Source organism: Ustilaginoidea virens, chromosome 4 (assembly GCF_000687475.1).
Source record: "Ustilaginoidea virens chromosome 4, complete sequence".
NCBI classification, from domain to species: domain Eukaryota; kingdom Fungi; phylum Ascomycota; class Sordariomycetes; order Hypocreales; family Clavicipitaceae; genus Ustilaginoidea; species Ustilaginoidea virens.
In genome coordinates, this window is record NC_057319.1 from 5,014,945 (window position 1) to 5,033,090 (window position 18,146).

General features: G+C 56.7%; 4 protein-coding genes across 4 annotated transcripts; 1 reads left to right on the forward strand and 3 right to left on the reverse strand.

Moving 5' to 3' along the window:
- Positions 1-1,170: 1,170 nt before the first annotated feature.
- On the reverse strand, positions 1,171-3,791 carry UV8b_05837 (uncharacterized protein; the record flags this gene model as incomplete). The annotated part of the gene is made up of 4 exons (XM_043143334.1): positions 1,171-2,553; positions 2,686-3,168; positions 3,254-3,287; positions 3,406-3,791. The coding sequence occupies 4 exons, from the start codon at positions 3,789-3,791 to the stop codon at positions 1,171-1,173; spliced, it is 2,286 nt and encodes a 761-aa protein (XP_042999267.1).
- A 2,797-nt stretch (positions 3,792-6,588) lies between these two features.
- On the forward strand, positions 6,589-8,375 carry UV8b_05838 (uncharacterized protein; the record flags this gene model as incomplete). Its single annotated transcript, XM_043143335.1, has 2 exons — positions 6,589-7,642; positions 7,726-8,375. 2 exons carry the CDS (start codon positions 6,589-6,591, stop codon positions 8,373-8,375), a joined length of 1,704 nt encoding a protein of 567 aa, XP_042999268.1.
- Positions 8,376-10,159: 1,784 nt separating this feature from the next.
- UV8b_05839 (uncharacterized protein) lies at positions 10,160-13,163 on the reverse strand (the record flags this gene model as incomplete). Its single annotated transcript, XM_043143336.1, has 2 exons — positions 10,160-10,762; positions 10,830-13,163. The coding sequence occupies 2 exons, from the start codon at positions 13,161-13,163 to the stop codon at positions 10,160-10,162; spliced, it is 2,937 nt and encodes a 978-aa protein (XP_042999269.1).
- A 648-nt stretch (positions 13,164-13,811) lies between these two features.
- UV8b_05840 (uncharacterized protein) lies at positions 13,812-15,521 on the reverse strand (the record flags this gene model as incomplete). Its single annotated transcript, XM_043143337.1, has 1 exon — positions 13,812-15,521. The coding sequence occupies one exon, from the start codon at positions 15,519-15,521 to the stop codon at positions 13,812-13,814; it is 1,710 nt and encodes a 569-aa protein (XP_042999270.1).
- Positions 15,522-18,146: the final 2,625 nt, after the last annotated feature.

An 18,146-nucleotide genomic window follows, 5' to 3' on the forward strand; every position in this document is an offset into this window, starting at 1 on the left:
CGACGACGGAAACGAAAGACCCGCGGCTCAAACGCGGTGTGCCCAGCAGTTGACGCGCCGCGCCTGCCACTTATGTACAGTACATGCTGTACCGACTTATTCAGCAACACGCGACCAGGTCTGCCCATGTCTGCCCTAGTCCGCAGCGGTAGTTAGTGGCATCGGGAGGGGCGGGACGGGGCAAAGCGGGGTTTCACCGGACATGGACTCGAGGAAGGATGTTAAGTTACAGTCTGGTACCTGCCACTCACCTGCCGATAGGCTGCAGTTGCCACGCCACGCCGGGGGGCCGGAAGGAACGATGAAGCAGAGATGAGATTCGAAATGGTTTAGCATCATTCGCATCGCTACGAGAGACGTGATTCGTGCGCTGCCTGCTTGCAGTCATCCCAGCCGTCGGTGCAGCATCTCTTTTCTCGCGGATTTTCCACAACAGGCTGTATACCGCCACCGCCAGAACCCCCAGAATCGTCCTACGCCTGGCATTCGAGTATGCTTCGGAGCAATGCCTGATGACAATAAAAACCCACATGAGCGTTTTCCTGCAGGACTAAATACTCGGGCTAACGCTGGGTGCCTAGAATCTGAAACCAGGGGCGGGGGTGGTTCCAATGCCACGAGGTCATACCACGAAGCGGGATAGTCTTTGGTGGCCCTCCACAAGCTCTACAACTTGGACAACGGACCCTTGGCGATCTCTAGCGCCACGGGAACCATATTCGGGCTGATTTCTGGGCGCAAAAGTCGCTATAGAGGGGGCTCGCTGTACTCTGCGTGGAAGAGGCGTTGGAGTAGAAGCATCCAAAGGAGCTGGCGTGGTGAGCGTCCCAGTCACTACAGTAGCTGGGCGTATGATGAGCGTGGCGTCGGATGTTTCTGAACGGCTCCTTCTCTACCTCCTTAATGGGCTTTTCAGCAAAAGCCGTGATGGGGGTCCAAAGGCCAATCCTTCGTAATAAAGGCTGCGTAAATTACACTTTTTTGTTGCCCAAAAAACAAGAAAAGAGAGAGAGAGAGATTGTATTGGAGGATCTGGTTTACTTTTGTAGTCTTCACAAGCATGAGCTGAGAGGTGTTTTGTATCGATTCTCCATTTCCATCACGTGCGCCGCGGCTTCTAGGATACCAGCCGGTCGTGTCGAGAGTCACAAATTACGCCCAGCGTTCCTTTCAGTACATGCCACCAGCTCCTGGTCCCATGCCGCCCCCCATCCTATGTAGTCCAGGGCCCGATGCCCCCGGGGCTGGTCCATATGGTCCGAAGCCCTGAAACCCAGGGAACGGAGAGCCCAGCCCCAGCGAGGGGTCGTAGTTCGAGATGAAATAGCTCCAGTCCATTTCGGACGTATCCTGTATGGGAGTCCCGTCCAGTCTGATACTACTTGCTGCGCTGCTCCCCAGAGGCTGCCCCATCGACGGCGGCGTCAGCATCACGTTCGTGTCGCTCGTGCCGGGAGACGCCTCGTCGTCTTGCAGCTGGGACCCCTGGGGTTGGGAAAGAGAAAGAGTCTGGCTCTTATCCCTGCGCTTCATGTCGTTGCGCTCGCGTAGCACCGCGACGAAGGGCGGAGTGAGTGGGGGTTCCTTGCCATTGGCAAGGCAGGCCTCGACGTGCGCGTCCCACGCCTTGATAAAGTGTCGTCCAAAGGCGGCGTGCATGGGGCTGTGCATGTTGTGAATCATGCCGCGGAGCTTGTGGTTTGACGCGATTGCATCCCATGCGCGCTCCACCATGGGGCCGTAGCATCGCTGGCGGAGCTCCTGCACGAGGAACATGTAGGCCGGAAAGGGGAAGTGGTGCGTTGTGAACCATTTGAATGGCTTGAGGGACTCGGAAGAGTGGACGACGTTGTCGTATTCCACCATTTGCACGGAGAGGAGGAAGAGGCTGTCGCGCTCCATTTCCTTGAGCGGATGTTCGGCGGCATACATGCGCATGAGGTAGTTGATTACGCGCATCTTGGAGAGCGTCTGTCTTGTCATGGTGATTGTGAAGAAGTGCAGAGGGATCTTGGGATCGCAATACTGCAGATATGTACCTTCCATGTGAGCGCAGAAGCCATCGAGGGTATAGGCGGGAGAATCCTGACCGGCGATGCGGATCGTCGGCACAGGGGATTGCCTTCCGCTCGCCGAGGGCAATTGTGACGGGCTGGGTTTGTCGGGGTTGACTTTTGCACTGTCGCGGTCGCTATTGCTAGCCACTGCCATTGCGATTTCAAGCCGTGTCAGGGCGAAGAGCATCTCTGTTGGGCCCGTGTGGGGGGTAGGAAGCTCTTTGCCGTCTACGTGGAGGTCCGAGTCGTTGACGTTGAGGGGCAGTCGGCAGTCGCCACCGCTGGAGAGGGCCGTGACGGTCGAGCCCGTCATTTCGCCAATGCGACGATCGTAGCTGACGATTGTCCACCAGAGGCGACGGCGCTGCTCGACTTCAAAGGGCGGGAGGCCGTAGCCTGCTGGGTCGCGGTGGAGGCCCATACGTTGAGCTATGCGGACAGCTATGCCAATGAGACAGAAGACTTGACGGGGGTCCATTGACCGTCTGACGGCAAACTGCAGATTTACCAGCCGCGTTAGTGCCTTGACTGGTACCGTCGATTTTATGTGTATATATATATATATATATATATATTTAATTCGTGTATGTAACGGTTAGGAATCGCGACGGGAAGAATAAAGGCGTACCAGATACAGTACATATGCCTGAAGAGAGATAAAGTCGTTGGTTCTCATAAAACCCGCATTCAGCAACGCCTGCTGCAAGCTGGTAAAAAACTGCTCCGACGCGTCTTTCTTTGACTGCTTCAGCATCTTCTCGACGTCTTCGTCTTCCATGGATTGCAGCGCGATAGCATATATACCAAACATGAGGGCTTCAATGTTTTTCGGCGCATTTTCCAAGTTGGAAGACGCTTGGATAATCTGCCCCTGTATGCTAGGCACGTGGGTGATTTTTAAGAGCGAGTTGACATTGTCAATGTAGATTTGCCAGAGTTGGAAGATGTGAATGGGGGATGGATGACAGTGGGCGGTAGAGTGCTGGCGGCCGGAAAAGACAAAGGGGAAGCCGTCGCCATTGGAGAACATTATATCAAAGGCGCGATGTATGGTGGACTCTTCTTCATCATCCTCGGAAGAATCGTGGAGCAGCTGCTCGCTTGCGCGAAACTAGCAAGACATTTGGTTAGAACGGACTTGGGGTATGAGCGAGCGATGGCTCTCTCTCAAGAAGAAAAGGGAGGCTGGTTCATACTTCTCTATGGAGGGAGAAGATTGAGCTCCCGTGTCTGCACAGTGTTAGCAAACACCATTTTGTGACACGTACGATGACAGTGAGACGTTTGTGTGGCCGTTCCCCCCCCCCCCCCCCCCCCCCTTGCCATCGCAGAGGCCAGTTTTACATACTTTTCCAGCTTTTGTGAAGACGCAGACGGCGACATGCTCGCCTCGGGAGAGGTTTTCAGTGCCTCGAAATCGGTTTGCAGATCCTCCACCTCCTCAGTATGGGGACCGTCCGTCCTCAAATCGTGGCCTATGGCATCAAATTTGACCCCATTCTCGGCCAACAAGGCTTCGTACTTTTTCAAGCGTTCGACAAGATCCTTCTCCTGGAGGCGCTTCTTGCGTCGCTTGGGAGGCTGCGAGGGAACGACTTTGCACTCGACGCCAGCTTTGACACAGTTGGCGCAAGGCTTAGTTTTGTCGCAACGCACCTTGCGCTGCTGGCAAAGCACGCAACTTGTCCCTCGCGTCAGCTTCACCATGGACGGGTCGACATGCTGGTGTTGCATTGACGGCACCTGCCGGGTAAGTTGAACTTGTTGATGATGCTGCGTCTTGGCATTCGCGCTGGAGCCTGGGGGGACGATCCCGGGGGGGGCGATCCCGGGGAGAACGACCCCGGAGCCGAGCCTCGCTTGCTCGTCGGACATTTTCTTGAGCCCGCCCCCGTGTACCGTATGCCCGGATAACGTAGTCACTTAATGCTGCGTATGTCTGATGAGCCTCTTGCTTGTATGACGACGGACTGCACGCGGCATCGGTCGCTCAGGGGTGGGGGGAGGGATGCGGCCTGAGGCTTGAGAACACGAGGGGTACCTTGCTCTTGCTGTTTCGGCTCTGCTGGGGTGGAGAAGCGAGACCAGGTAGGAAAGAAGCGGCAGTCACCGACTCACTGTTGCTGTTGTTGGTTTGTTGATGCTGCTGACTCCTGCATACATGTGGTTATACAGGCGAGAGAGCTTTATCCCAACCAGTCACGGACGGGTAGGCGATGCGACCGATGCAACGAGCATCTGCCGTCGCTAAGGCTGAGAATGGGGCTGTCAACGAGTCGAGCTTCGGATAACCGGAGGGGGGAGCCTGGTGTCCGAAGTGGCGGCCATGGGCCCATGATGAGGCGATGGAATTGCTCGCTAGTGCTGGTTAGCCGGCTGGAGAGGCGTGAGGGGGGATGCAAGTGTGGAGAGGGTCAAAAGCCCATGAAGTGGGGTTGCTGTCGGATCCAGCGGCTGGTCAGGTGACGCGACAGGTTGCTTGATCATTGATGGCTTTTTGGTTTTGGTATCCACCGCGCGGCCGAAGCTATTCAAATTGTCCAATAGCCCGGCCAGCGTTCATCACGGAGCGGCACAGAATCCATTTTCAGCCCCGTTTTTGAAGAAATTTTCAAGCCATCTTTAACTATTTCGACCAGGTTTTTAGCAGGCCCTTTCTCGCTTTTCAGAAAAGAAGTGCGATTGCGAAAACCGGTTCCGAGAGAACTGATCTGATTGATACCCCTGGTGCTTGAGCGAGCAGTATTTGTTCTTTTGCGAGATAGCGTTAGTCCTTATGCGCCTTGACAGACCTTGCCATGACCTAGTGCGTTTCATGCCTGGCGGCATCGTCACGACAACCCGGGCTTGGGCTGACACACTACGCCACGGCAACGATGGTGAAGCCACTCGGACAGGAGACCATTAGTCGCGATTTCATGGCAGCAGGGGGCAGACTACCTCCTGAACGGGCTTATTTGGCGAATCGCCTGCTCATCGGGCCTCACCAGAGTCAAGGCAGTCAAAGCAAGGATGGGCATCACGTTCCAATCCCCTTGGCGGCGTTTTGTCCAGCCTCTCCACAACCTGTTGGTGTTTCTGCTTTAACAAGCCGAAGGGGCGAGTAGAAAACGCGAGTCATGAATGATTGTTTCGTTCAAGAAATGAGAGGTACCGCATCTAGTTCTAGAATCTAGACCGTATACTCCGTACCAAGCCCTCAGACCCGCTCTTGGGCCGACGCAAAACAAGCCCGCAGGACGCAAAACAAGCCCGCAGGTGGACAAGGTTGGACGGTTCATTGGACCGCCCGACGTGACAACTGCTTTGCGTCTTTGGAGCCATCGCATCTACAATGTCTCGGGCCGTTTCGGAGCATCGGCTTGCCAAGCACTTTCATCTCATCTCGGGGTGCTGCAGCCAGGGATCCTTGTCAATCTGCCAGTAACTGACCTCTCCTCGGAGTAAAGAGTACCAACGAACAGATTCTTGTCTCGTAAGCTCTTCATAAACAGAGACCCAAGGTCGTAATGACTCACAATCTACGACCTTGACGAGGCGATTTTACAACTGTAAGCAGCCTTCTACAAAAATTGGTGGCACCTGCGCAGCACCGAATGACTTTGCCATGGCCATGCACGCCATCTGTGCCGTCAACATTGAACATGATGGGAAATGCTTCCAGGATGCAGTTTTGGTGTGCTTGCGATGGTAGGGACACGCAGGTCTAATGTCTGATGCAAATCAACTAGAAGAGTCGGGCAAAAAGAAAATCGCCCAATAGCAATAGCGCGCCTACGATTTCATTACCGTGGATTCTGGATTTAGTCGACCAACTACATACATAAACTAAACTGGGGACCTAATTCAATTGCCTAGCCGCCAATGCCTTGTTCAAACGTTTTGTTGGGCTTGTCTCTCCCGTAAAACACACGAAGCAAATGCTTCCGGGAACGAAAGGTACCGAGCTCGACCGGTCAACGTTTCCGTGCGTGTTGCCCATTACGACTCGATTCAAGACCACAAGACCAGCAAGCAGCAGATTGTCGCGGGTCTTAGGTACCTCGGGTCCTAAAGTATTGGCCCTCGGGTACAAGACCAGGGCGTTCGGGCCCGAGACGGTGGTGACTCAGCACCATGTCTCCCCCAAACGGCATAGCGTCATGAGGCGGGATGTTGTTGAGCAAAAGGGCCCGAAAAGTCCCACGCATTTGGCGGGAAAGGCATACGGACTACATAAATTATGGACTTCGGCCACGAAAGAAGCAGTCTACGTTCATGGACGGCATCGCACGGGGTATTCACACGGCACCCTGGTGAAGATGATTCCCCTACAACGTCAACTAGCGTCTGTCCGGGCCCCTCTGGGCCAGATGCATAAGATGGTGCTTGACCCCCCGAATCTGTCAAGTCCTCAACAACGTCGTTTTGCATCACCAACATAGTTGACGACACCAATTAGTCGGCCGCCTTCCCAACCTTGGAGTTGCTCGTCTGTGAAATCACCTCGACTCCGGAGACGCACCAACGCCCACTTCAACAACACCAATCAATGGCTTCGCCCCACGAAAAGGCAGGACCCCTCGCGGACACAAACAATGACTCGGCAACAGCAGGCAAGCCGGTTGCTCCGCAGGAGCCGTCTGTCTCGGAACCAGATGCAGACAAGGTCCAGCAATCACGTCCAGGCTACGATCCCGAGGCCGAAAAGAACTTTCAGCCAAAAACACTCAAGTTCTGGCTCATCATCCTGCCAATCTTCGTGTCCGTCTTTCTCGTGGCCCTGGATCGCACCATCCTCGCCACGGCTGTTCCTCGCATTACCGACGAGTTCAAGAGTCTCGGGGACATTGGCTGGTACGGATCAGCGTACATGCTTGCCACGTCGGCCTGCCAACTACTCTTCGGCCGCATCTACCGCTTCTACAGCATCAGGTGGACCTTGCTCGTCACCATTGTCGTCTTTGAAATCGGCTCGGCAGTCTGTGGCGCAGCCCCCAGCTCGGAAGTCTTCATCGCCGGCCGCGCCATTGCCGGCGTGGGCTCCGCGGGCATCTGGACCGGCTCCATGATGTCGATTATCCCCATGGTGCCGCTGCACAAGCGGCCCGTGTTTCAGGGCCTCTTCGGCATGGTCTTTGGCATATCGTCGGTTTCGGGGCCCCTCATCGGCGGTGCCTTTACGGAGCGCGCCACCTGGCGCTGGTGCTTCTACATGAACCTGCCCATCGGCGCCGTCGCCTTTGCGCTGCTGTACCTCTTTATGCACCCTGCTTCGCCAAAGGTTGAGCGTGCGACCGCGATGCAGCAGATTACCCGCCTCGACCCCCTGGGCACCTTCTTCTTCGTGCCTTCAGTGGCTTGTCTCTTGCTGGCGCTGCAGTGGGGTGGCTCGACCTATGCATGGAGCAACTGGCGCATTATCCTGCTCTTTGTCATGTTTGGCGTGACGGCCGTGGCTTTTGCCGTGGTACAGGTCCGGATGCCAGAAACGGCCACTCTGCCCGTGAGAATTTTGAGACGCCGGACAGTACTTTCGGCAACGTTTTTCATGCTGTTCCTGGCTGCCAGCATGATTCTGGTCATTTACTACCTTCCTCTCTGGTGTAGGTCGTCCCCCCCCCCCCCCAAAACCTTCCCTGCTGACTGGTTTTTTTACTATTTGCATGATTTGCTAACTTGCATACAGTCCAAGCCACCAAAAATGTCAACCCCGTCGATTCCGGCATCTACACCATCCCCCTGGTCCTCAGCCTCGTCGTCGCCTCCATCGCCAATGGCATCGTCACGCAAAAGATTGGCTACTACGCTCCCTCCATGATCCTCAGCCCCTGCGTCACGGCCATAGGCTACGGTCTCCTGACGACGTTTACCCCCGACACCGGGTCCCCCCGCTGGATCGGGTACCAGTTCATCACCGGTTTCGGAATCGGCCTGGGCATGCAGTCCACGGGGCTCGCCATGCAAGCAACGCTGCCAAGAGAAGACATCTCCACCGGCGTGGCCATTACCTTTTTCGCGCAGCAGCTCGGCGGCGCCGTATTCGTCACGGTAGGGCAGACGATCCTGTCGACGCTGCTCGTCAAGCAGCTGAGGGACGTGCCCGGCCTGGACGCCGCTAGGATTGTGAGGACCGGCGCCACGGAGCTCCACAAGGCTGTTCCCGCCCAGTTCGTCGGCACCGTCATCAACGCGTACAATTTCGCCGTGACGCGCATTTTCTACTGCGCCTTGGCTCTAGCGCTTGCGCAGTTGGTAGCCGCCTCGTTTATCGAGTGGCGCAGCATCAAGAAGCCCAAGGGTGTGGCTGCTGCTGCAGACAAGGCAGCCGACGCTTGAGAAGGGGGGGGGGGGAAGGTTTCGGGACGCCATGTCGAGAGACGGGCCGTGTTTAGAGCAAGGGAGGCAGCTTGGAAATTCGCAAAAAAAAAAAAAAGAAAATCACTCGTGGTGGCCATTTAGGTTACGTTGGGAGTAGGAGTCGACGTGGAATGATGCAGATGGCTGCGATTTGTAAACGCATCCTTGGGTCTTTCGGGGAGAGAAACAGTCTCCGCTCACTCGGAACATACATGACTACATAGCATATAGATGGAATGGAGTTTGGCAGCTACACCTAATGCATGATGACCCTCTCACCGCACCACAATGGCACGTAAGCCGAGCAGTCGCCGATGCAAATGCAGCCAGCTGAGTGGCGATACTCGCATGCAGCTCGTCCATGTTTCTCCAGCAATCCGATCCCGAACTTCCGGCAACACTAGTTGCGCATTGCCCCTCTTGAAATAGCCCTCCGGAGACGACGGTGAACTTTGCCAGGAACCCTCGCAGAAAGCCCCAATTCCGGAAGAGCCTATCGGAGCTACAGCCGCTGGGTAAAAGTCAACAACAACGCCGGCCTCGACTTGACTTCCGGCAACATTAGTTGCGCATTGCCCCTCTTGGAATAGCCCTCCGGAGATGACGGTGAGCCTTGCCAGGAACCCGCGCAGAAAGCCCCAATTCCAAAAGAGCCTATCGGAGCTACAGCCGCTGGGTGAAAGTCAACAACGACGCCGGCCTCGACTTGCCCGTCAGCTCCCACGACTGGCTCGCGATACGGAGCAAAGCCAACGTCATGGCGCCACGTGCCGTATCAGTCCCGGCGGCTGGGACTTAAAAAAAAATCGTCACGGGTTCTCGGACAGCGACGCAGACGGCTGTTTTTTTTTTCTTTCGCGCCAGTACATTTGTCTACCGTGGTTGTCGTACCTGCGAGGAAGACGGAATCGATGCCTCTTGCCAGCTGCTTCGGTGCGTACGATCCGGCATGGGGGGGGGGGGGGCTCATTCGGTCAGGACTGTGGCAAGAGAGTTAGTAAGGAGGGATGAGGAAGAATCACGCGGCGAGAGGGGTTTGCTGGTTGTAGGTGCCTCGGGCGGACCATCGGCCTAGAAATACCGAGCCGAACATGCATTTCGACAGCGCTGGGTGTTCCACGACTACTTCATGCGCAAACGGCGCATCTCTGGTGGTTCGGCTGCCAACGTGTCCAGGCAGGCAGGCAGTTGACGGGACCTGGACGATTGCTTCTTGACATCGGGCAGAGGCCTGGACGCCCAGTGCATGCGCTGGGGAACCCGGACCAACTTCCTCTGCCAACTTTCCCGGGGAGGTTGCATCTATTAGCGAGACTTTGATTCTCGTGCAAGTCTGGACGCAGCGCCATCTCTTTGTCCCAGGTCAACCCGGGGGCGCCGTTCGGCCTCGTCAATCCGAGGTGCCTTTTTCGGATGCTGCGCGCTGGGTCTTGCCTGCCACGGCGGCGACCAGGCCGCCGAGACGCCATTTCCCCCAAAAGCCGGGCCACGATAACATTCGACGGGCGCGTTTAGAAGATGCAAAACGAAGCTGTGCGTCACATGAAACGCCAGCGCCCATGGTCTGTTGTCCCATTCTGGGCGTAAGCACTAAGCATTTGCGTCACCGAGTACCCGCCTGTCAGACATGGAAGCAATGACCAAATGCACGGGCTGTATTATCTGTCCATTTTGTAATGGATGTTGAAGTAGTATTATAGGTGTGACGGCGCACACCCTGCAGATATAGATGGGTCATGAAAATGGGATAGATGCATGTCAGCTTAACGGACCGAAAAGGACAAGGTGCTGTACTCCATGTCGGGTCGCAAGGGGGTTGCTAGCGGAATGTGCTCCAGAGAGCCCTCAAGCAGGGTCTCGACCGATCGCGATCGCTTAATTACCGGCTCAAGGTCGGGGTCGGGGTCGGGGTCGGGGCCAGGGTGGGAGCCGGGGCCAGGGAGAGAGTCGGGGCCAGGGTAAGGATCGGGGCCAGGGTGAGAGTCGGGGCCGGCGTCAGAGTCAGGGCTGGGGCGAGCCTCAGTGCCAAGCGGCACCATCTCCGCATCCGGCTCCGTCTCGAGCTCCGTCTCGGGCCCCGGAAGCTCCTGGTACCCCTCTGAACTGCCGTGGGGTGACTCGGGTCTCTGATTCTCCTCATGCAACCCCCCCAGCCTCGCCTCCAAATGTTGACGCGCCCTTTTGGAGATCTCCATACTCTCCTCTGCACGCTTCCGTTTCTCCCGCTGCTGCTGTGGTTCCAAAGCACATCGCCGGACCGCCGAAAGCTCGAGCCTCTCGTCTCCAAGACGGCTCAGAATAGAGGGAATCTTGCGCATTAGCAACTCCCTCACGATGTACAGCTTGACATTCTCCGCAAAAATGTGCTGCTCTTGGGTTAGTAAACTGGTTGACGGCGGAAAAGGGGGGGAGAGCGGGAATGGGGTCACATGCCTTGTGCTTGGTAACAAACTCCTCGGCTTGCTGCCGCATGTCGGGGGTTGAAGCTTCGTTTCTGGCGGGACGAGGCTGGTTCGTGTTTTGTACATGGCTCTGTGGTGATTGCTGGTGGTGGGACTGATGTGTAGGAGGGCCGGCCGACAGCTCCTGCACCGGCAGCGGAATATGAAGGTAGGGTTGGCCCCCTTGTATAGGGACGCCTTGCTGAGCCTGTTGCGGCTGCTGTTGTTGAATGTAAATCTGGGCTTGCTGCTGCAGAGGTTGTTGCAGCGGCTGCGGAAGGTAAAGCTGGGCAAGCTGCTGCTGGGGTTGTTGCAGCGGCTGCGGAAGGTAAAGCTGGGCAAGCGGCTGCTGGGGTTGTTGCAGCTGTTGAAACTGCTGTAATTGGGCAATTTGAAGTTGTAGTTGCACTTGTCGCCGCTGCAGCAGCTGATGCTCTTGCTGGTGCTGATGCTGATGCTGGTGCTGGTGCTGGTGCTGGTGCTGGTGCTGGTGCTGGTGCTGATTCTGGTGCTGGTTCTGGTGCTGATTTAGCTGTGTCTGTCGCGTCGGCTGTAATTGTTGCAGTCTTGTCTGTAGCTGCGTTAGTAGTAGAAGTTGCTGCTGCTGCTGTGTTTGTGTTTGCTGTGTTTGCTCTGACGTTTGCTGTGGTCTTGGTAGTAGTTCTGGTAATAGTTGTTTCTGCTCCTGCTGCTTCCGCCGCCGCTGCTGCTGATATTGTGATGGTTGCTTGACCGCGCGTCGATTTTCACCTTCACCCTCAACCTTGACCTTCGCTTCGTCCCTCCACCGGAAAAACTCCCCCCTGAGATATGCGGCACGATGCGCCCGCAGCGGTCCCGTCAGTTCCGCCAGCTTTCCCAGAATTTCGGCTTCACTTCTCACCCAGTGCCGCGCCACGTACTCGCCTTCGATATTCCCAACCACGTGCGCGTTGTTCCTGACAACATACCGGACCGCCTGTTGCACAAAGCGCCGGCTGGTTCCCAGGGCTGACGCCACGTACTTGTTGGCAGCAGCACTCCACCTCTCAACCTCCTTTACCAGGAACCCTTCAGCATCGTCCACCGGGGAAACGGAGCGGGGCTCGTTCTTGATTTGCGTTTCGGCGGATGGATCCCAGGGCTTGTCTAACTCCTGGGCAAAGGTCAATGCCAAGTTGCCAAGCACAGAGCGCAACCTGATTCCCTTCTTGCGTCCAGCCTCGTCCCCCAGGGAAAAAAAGGCGTCGTCGTATTGGCCGTTGACGGCTGCAACGGCCAGGTCCCGGAATTGCGTGGCGATTTGACGTAGAAACTTGCGCTGCTCCTCCTCCTCCTCGCCGATGCAGCCCCTTCCTACCTGGTCAAGTCTCGCTTGCTGTTTTTGAATCTCATTCTCCACCTTGGCGAGCAAGGCAGGCGTTTTGCGGTGCATGTTTCGCTGCATGGCGCGGGCTATCCCTCTTCGCAGCGCCAAGCACCCCTTGGCCTGGGGGATACAGTGCCACTCTTCCGACTTGAAAAATTCTCTTTCCTTCCTATCTCTTTCCGCCCTCGTCATGCATGGCTTCCCACGTGCGGCTTCGTCGACTTCTTGTCCGTTCCTGTTTCTCAGGATATACCGAGTAGGCGTCCTGCCGTCAAGGTATCTCGTTCCCATGAGAAAGTCCATGTACTGCTCGAAGCAGGGGCCGTTTTTGACTAGGGCCTCGGGCGTCGTGACAGCCGTGACCGTTCTTTCCTCGAGCGGATCGAAATTCCTCGCAATGGGCACAGCCCCCTGTGATTCCAGGTTGCGGTTTGCGTTCAAAACAAGCAAGATGATGGTGCATTCCTGCTCGAGCAGCGAATTCAGCAGCTCGTTGTCAAAGCCGCTCGGAATGTCGACGAGCGTCAGATCCGGGACGTCCGGACCATATATTTCGATGCGCAGCTCGGGTTCCCGGGTTGGCTCCCCCCGTTCCCAGTCTCGCAAGGCTTTGCTCGCCTGGGTGATGAGATGGCGCAAGGTTTCGGTCTTGAACGCCGATGTCTTGAGCATGGCTTTCCGATCCGCACCATCGCGCCAGAGGGTAGCTTGAACTTTGACGTTGGGTTCCTTACGGAGTATTACTCTGACGGCGAGATCTGCACCAGCGTTTTTATTCACCACAAAGGGCAGGCCCGTGAGGGCTTCCAATGCGGAGCTTTTCCCCGACGACTTGTCGCCAATAGCGACGACCTGGGGCACTATAGGCGTGGTGCCAACCTTTGCGAGCTGACGGATGGGATCGGGAAGAGTGTTGCTCATGTCGTACAAGGCCCGCAAGGTCTCTGGTTCCAGTTCAAGTCGCACATGCTGGTCCATGATGTCGCGGAAGAGCGACAGCTCTCTTCCATGGATGTTGACAAGAGACGTGAAGGGAAAGCAAACGGAATCGTTCAAGCAAGTGCATCTTATTCAAGTTGGATCTGCCTGCATCTGCCTGGAACGCCGTGGGGTGGCCAGCTGGCGAACAACGCCGCACCCCCGGGGAATGCAATTCAACCAATAGCTTTGGGAGGGTCTATCCTGGTCACACCCCCCTCCCCACTCCTGACTCCCACCCCCTTCCTCCTTTCCCGCAGGCCATCTTTCTTTTCCTGTGAAGAACCCGGGAGAATGCAGCCAAATTCTACGAGGAATAGTTTCCAAAAGCGATGCAAAGCTGCGAATTCTCAAATTAAGGGCCCCGCTTGTTCCAATACTTCTCATACCGCAGTTTACGGATTGCGCATTCCTTACCAAGGCCGGAAGTAGTACCGTGGACAGTCGCGTCTTTCTCGGTCTAAAAATCCTTCAACTTCGCCAAGCAGACGACGAAGCAGCCCATGATTCGGCGAGCTAACGACGAAGCCCTTCAGCCAGCCTTAGCCCCAAATAAAAGAGGAAGGGGGGAAAAAAAAAAGGGAGAAAAAAAAAATAACGGACAGGAAAAACGAGGCGAGAAACGTTGGCGCATTCATTTCCCACCCTTCACGTCACCTCCCACGAAAACCTCGGCTGGCGTAACGGCAGTTCATGCACGACCGAGGGAACCCCCAGCTCCAGAGGCACCTCAGTCCCCGCCACTTCATAAACAGTCGGCGTCTTCTCCGAGTCGCTCACCACATCATTATCACCACCGTTGTGCTTGTTATCATCGTCCCCGTCATCGTCGCTTCTGCCGCGTCTCCTCCAGCAGAGGAAACTCGCCGTCACCGACGCCACAGCTACACAGCTCCCAAGCACAATCCCGGCAATCCGGCCGCCCCCCTCAGATCGAGGTCCGGCCTCGGGCAGCACCGTCCAGTGCGATTCCCACGTCTTTTCAAACGAGGAAATCGGATTCGTCTGTATGCTCTCGTCGTTGACACCCATCTCTTGAGCAACCGATTGCTCAGAGTCCGGCCCTGGCGCCTGCGCCAAAAAACTAACCCCGCTGTCAAAGTTGAGCCCGAGAAAGGCCCCCTGCAGGAAGGCCCTGCCCAGTTGCCAGAAAGTCTGGTTTTGGCCCATGGATGCGCACGGGAAATAGCGCATCGGCGTCTCGACAATCGGAGGCTCGAGCTTGAGGTTCAGCAGCGCAAACGGCAGCTTGATGGTCACGTTCTTTGCGGACCGGTCGGAAAAGGTGAAGGCCAGGTAGCCTGGCGAGCGGACGATGCGCTCATACTGCGCGTCACTCTCGTTCCAGATGAAATATCCGTAGTATCCCAGATCTCCGCGCCAGATGACGGGGAGATGTTGCGCAATTGCCTCGCAGTTGCCGGCGGGGAGGTAGATGGACGGCGACAAGGCATTCAGCGTCATGATTGCCGAGCCTCGCGACCCTCCGAACGACTTGGTGATCTCGCCCGCACTTCCCGTGGGACCCTGCCACACGCTCTTCGGTTGCGTTTTGGTGATGCTGGCGTCCAGGAACGGCGAGCCCCCGACCTGGATGCCCAGCTGCAAGTCGACGAGGAAGACTCTCGCAAAGTTGTTGTTGATGTTGCTCACCGCGACGTCGCCCAGTGCTCTGTTCTGCTCGTAACCGCCGAGGATCAGCGATCCACTCTGGCCCAAGCCCGCGCTTCCGATGTGAAGACCGAAGGATTGCGACGGAATCCTGCCCACGGCCTTGAGCTGGTGGATAAGCTCGGCTCCGTGGGCATTCCCCGCCTGCTTGTTGACAACGGGCGACAACCCCAGCGTTCCAATCTTTGGTGTGTAGCTCGATCCCGAGTGAAGCGCAACGGACCAATTGCTGGCGACACTCAGTGTGGTGTTGGCCTTGGGATACGGACCGCCCCCGAGGGCCGGCAGAGTCAGCAAGTCGAAAAACTTTTCCCCCCGGGATGTGGCTGGGATAAAGGTCGAGGCCGCGTCGTAATCCTGCAGGCCGTCGCCAAAGAGGTCGTGCTGCTGGTTAGCCGGCCCCGGCCCCGGCCCCGGCCCCGAGCCGACGGGATTGTATCGTCCTCCGCCGGCCGCTCCCAATATTTCGCTGCTGTAGTGCACGGCGGGATACAGCGCCACTCTCGTCTGGTTTCCAGGAGTGCCGACATGAGCCAGTACAGCCTGCCAGGGCCCGTCTGGTCCCTGGACACCACACAATGTCTTGTCTTCACATGGAACCGTCGAGGCCGTGGTTGTCCAGTATAGTTTCACGATGGATGCATCTGCGACGGCTGCTATCGAAAAAAGCCCGAATAATGGCCCCATCACGCTCGCTCGCTCGCTCGCGGTATATCGTCAAGGCATGGGCGGGAGAAGGAAGGGGAAATCGCTTTCAACTGCGGCAAAGTAGGCGGATTTTCAGGCTGAGACGACCGGGGCTGCCTAGAACGTGGCTCGTAAAAAAAACCGGCTTTCGTTTCCCACATAACATGGGCGCGACGGGTTTGAAAAAAGGTCCCCAGCCATATTGGTGCCGGGGCAGACACCGGACAGAGGCAGCGAGATTTTTATGCCCTGGGAAGCCTGGGGCCTGGGATGCCTGCGTGCGGAGTAAGCTGTGCCGGATATGCAAGGTAAGCAACCACCAACGAGACCCGGTCTTGCCCGCCGCAAATTCGAAACCGATGGTGGTGGGTGAGACAAAGTCGACTGAGACGAGGATTCAAAAGATCATGCCCAGGGCGGCAGAGCGCCAGTGTGGCAGTTGGTTGCATGCTTACTTGCCTGCATGGCACCTTGGCCCCCGAACCCGTCGCGGGTGTTGAACAGGGCTGCGATCGGCACGGGGTCCCCGAATCGTGATGCTTCAAGGGCTGCCGAGTTTGCGAGTGACGTTGCAGAGCTGCAACCCCTTGCTTGGGCATTGATCAAAAGTCTCCCACCCTTGCACAGCAGCGAAGCCATGCCGATGTGGACCAGACGCCCCGGTGCCCCCTTTTACATCCCATTCACCGTTTCTTGCAAGTCTACGAAGGATGCCCAACGGAAGCCCATTGTATCCAAAACAGGCCCTACCCTAGACCCACAGGTCCCTCGCTGCCTGCGTGCGTAGGGCTGACCATGCTGCGCATTGGCACCTGGTCCTCTTGCTCTTGATGGTGCTTGGCTCGAACCAGCGTCATGTTGCCATGGCCGTGTCTACACGGGGCCCAGAGGGCCAATCGCAGAATCAGACTTGAGCCAGAACTAATCCCAACTGTATAAAACTGTCCCTCGCACGCGGCATGCTAATGCCTGCTTATATCCGAGAAGCTGCACCCAAGGCCGATGCCACGCTTGCATCCTAAAGTGAGGAGAATGACATTCCATTCCAACTAGACGCGCTCCTGGGCGTCACTCTTGCCAAAGGGAGCAGCATCCCCACTACCACTCCTTGATACATAGGCCTGCCCAACCGGCCAGCCTTGCGTACTTGAAGGGCGCTCATTCTCCTCTGGGTTAACGTCAGGTGCGCGAGCGAAGCGGGGTATATGTAGCATGCTAGATAGTAGCGAGCGGATAACGGGACAGCCAAGATATGTCCGTGTCTAATAATGACTAGTTTTTCACACAATCACTGCAGCATGGCTCCATTTCTGATTTGCACGACTCCCGGTACCAGGGCGGGCGTCACCAGGGCGTTTTGACGTGGAAGCCGCTTGCGGTTAGCGGAAAGCAAGGCGCAAAAGGCAGGAGGGGAGGGGAGGGGAGGGGGGGGGGGACGGGTTCCGAGTCCAGAGGGAGGCGTGCCGGAGCATCTGATAGCCGCGGGAGATTTGGATATCTTGAGGTGACTATACGCATGGGAGCCCGGGAAAAGCGCCGCTTGGCTGCGATTTACGAAGACACACAAAGCGGAATACGGCCGTCTGGGGGCATCCAGCTGGTAACGGTTGACCAAGAAGGCGCATGCATTCTTGGTCCATGCCAGAGGGCAAAGCAAGAACCAGCGGCGGAGGTATTTCAAAGCACCGTTTCCAGCAGCGCAATCCTTTGCCGAGCCAGGGCTTCTCCAGGAGGGTCGCAGACATCCTTGTGACGAGGACGCATCAATGCAATTTCCATGGGGAAATGGATCGCACACGGGCTGTCTCTCCGTCTCTCCGTCTGCCCACTCCGCGATAAACATGGGCTGGAGCATCACAAGATCCGGGCTCTCCTGGTCTGAAGCTGGGGAGCTCTGCAGGTTGGTGGCAAAGAGTGTCCAAGACGTGGCCGGCCACCAGAGAGCGCGTTTGTGAGAGAAAAGAGGCCAAACAGTCGCGTCCCCCCCCCCCCCCCCCGGTGACGAATGCTGCGGTTGAAGCTGGCGATGATGAGACAAAGACGCTATGAGCCACTGCGGTCTCTCGGCCGTAAAGAAGCGATGCACCTCGTCGATGACCGAGCCATGCTGTTGCGCGCGAGGATGGAAACGACGGATGCCGGCGAGTGTGAGGGTGTGCAGAAAGTAAAACGATCTGTTTGTCACAAAGAGGAGAAGCGCTCCTTGGGAACGAGACGTGCACGCTCATGTCGATCCGGCGGCGGAACGGATTGTTGCACCATTTGCTCGTCCGGATTGGGGTTGGGATTTCCGACAACCAGGTATGCTGAGTGTGCTCAATCGACGACTCTAGCCGCGAATGTGAGTAACCAGTATCAGGGAGTCGTGTGTTCTACCCTTCCGGCTGGCAGGGCATCTGGTTGCTGCTCTGCCATCCAGCAACTTGACAGGGACGGCGGATGCGCCGTGGCATTTGGGCAATGATGATTGTTTGTTTGTTTGTTAACCCACTTGCCTGCGTAGTTCATGGCAATAAAGTCTGGTAAGCTCAACTAACCCGTGGGCCGGCCGATTGAGCACCCATCTATGTCATGTCATGTCATGTCTGTCTTGTCGAGGGTGTGAGAGACGCAGCGTCCGCTTCC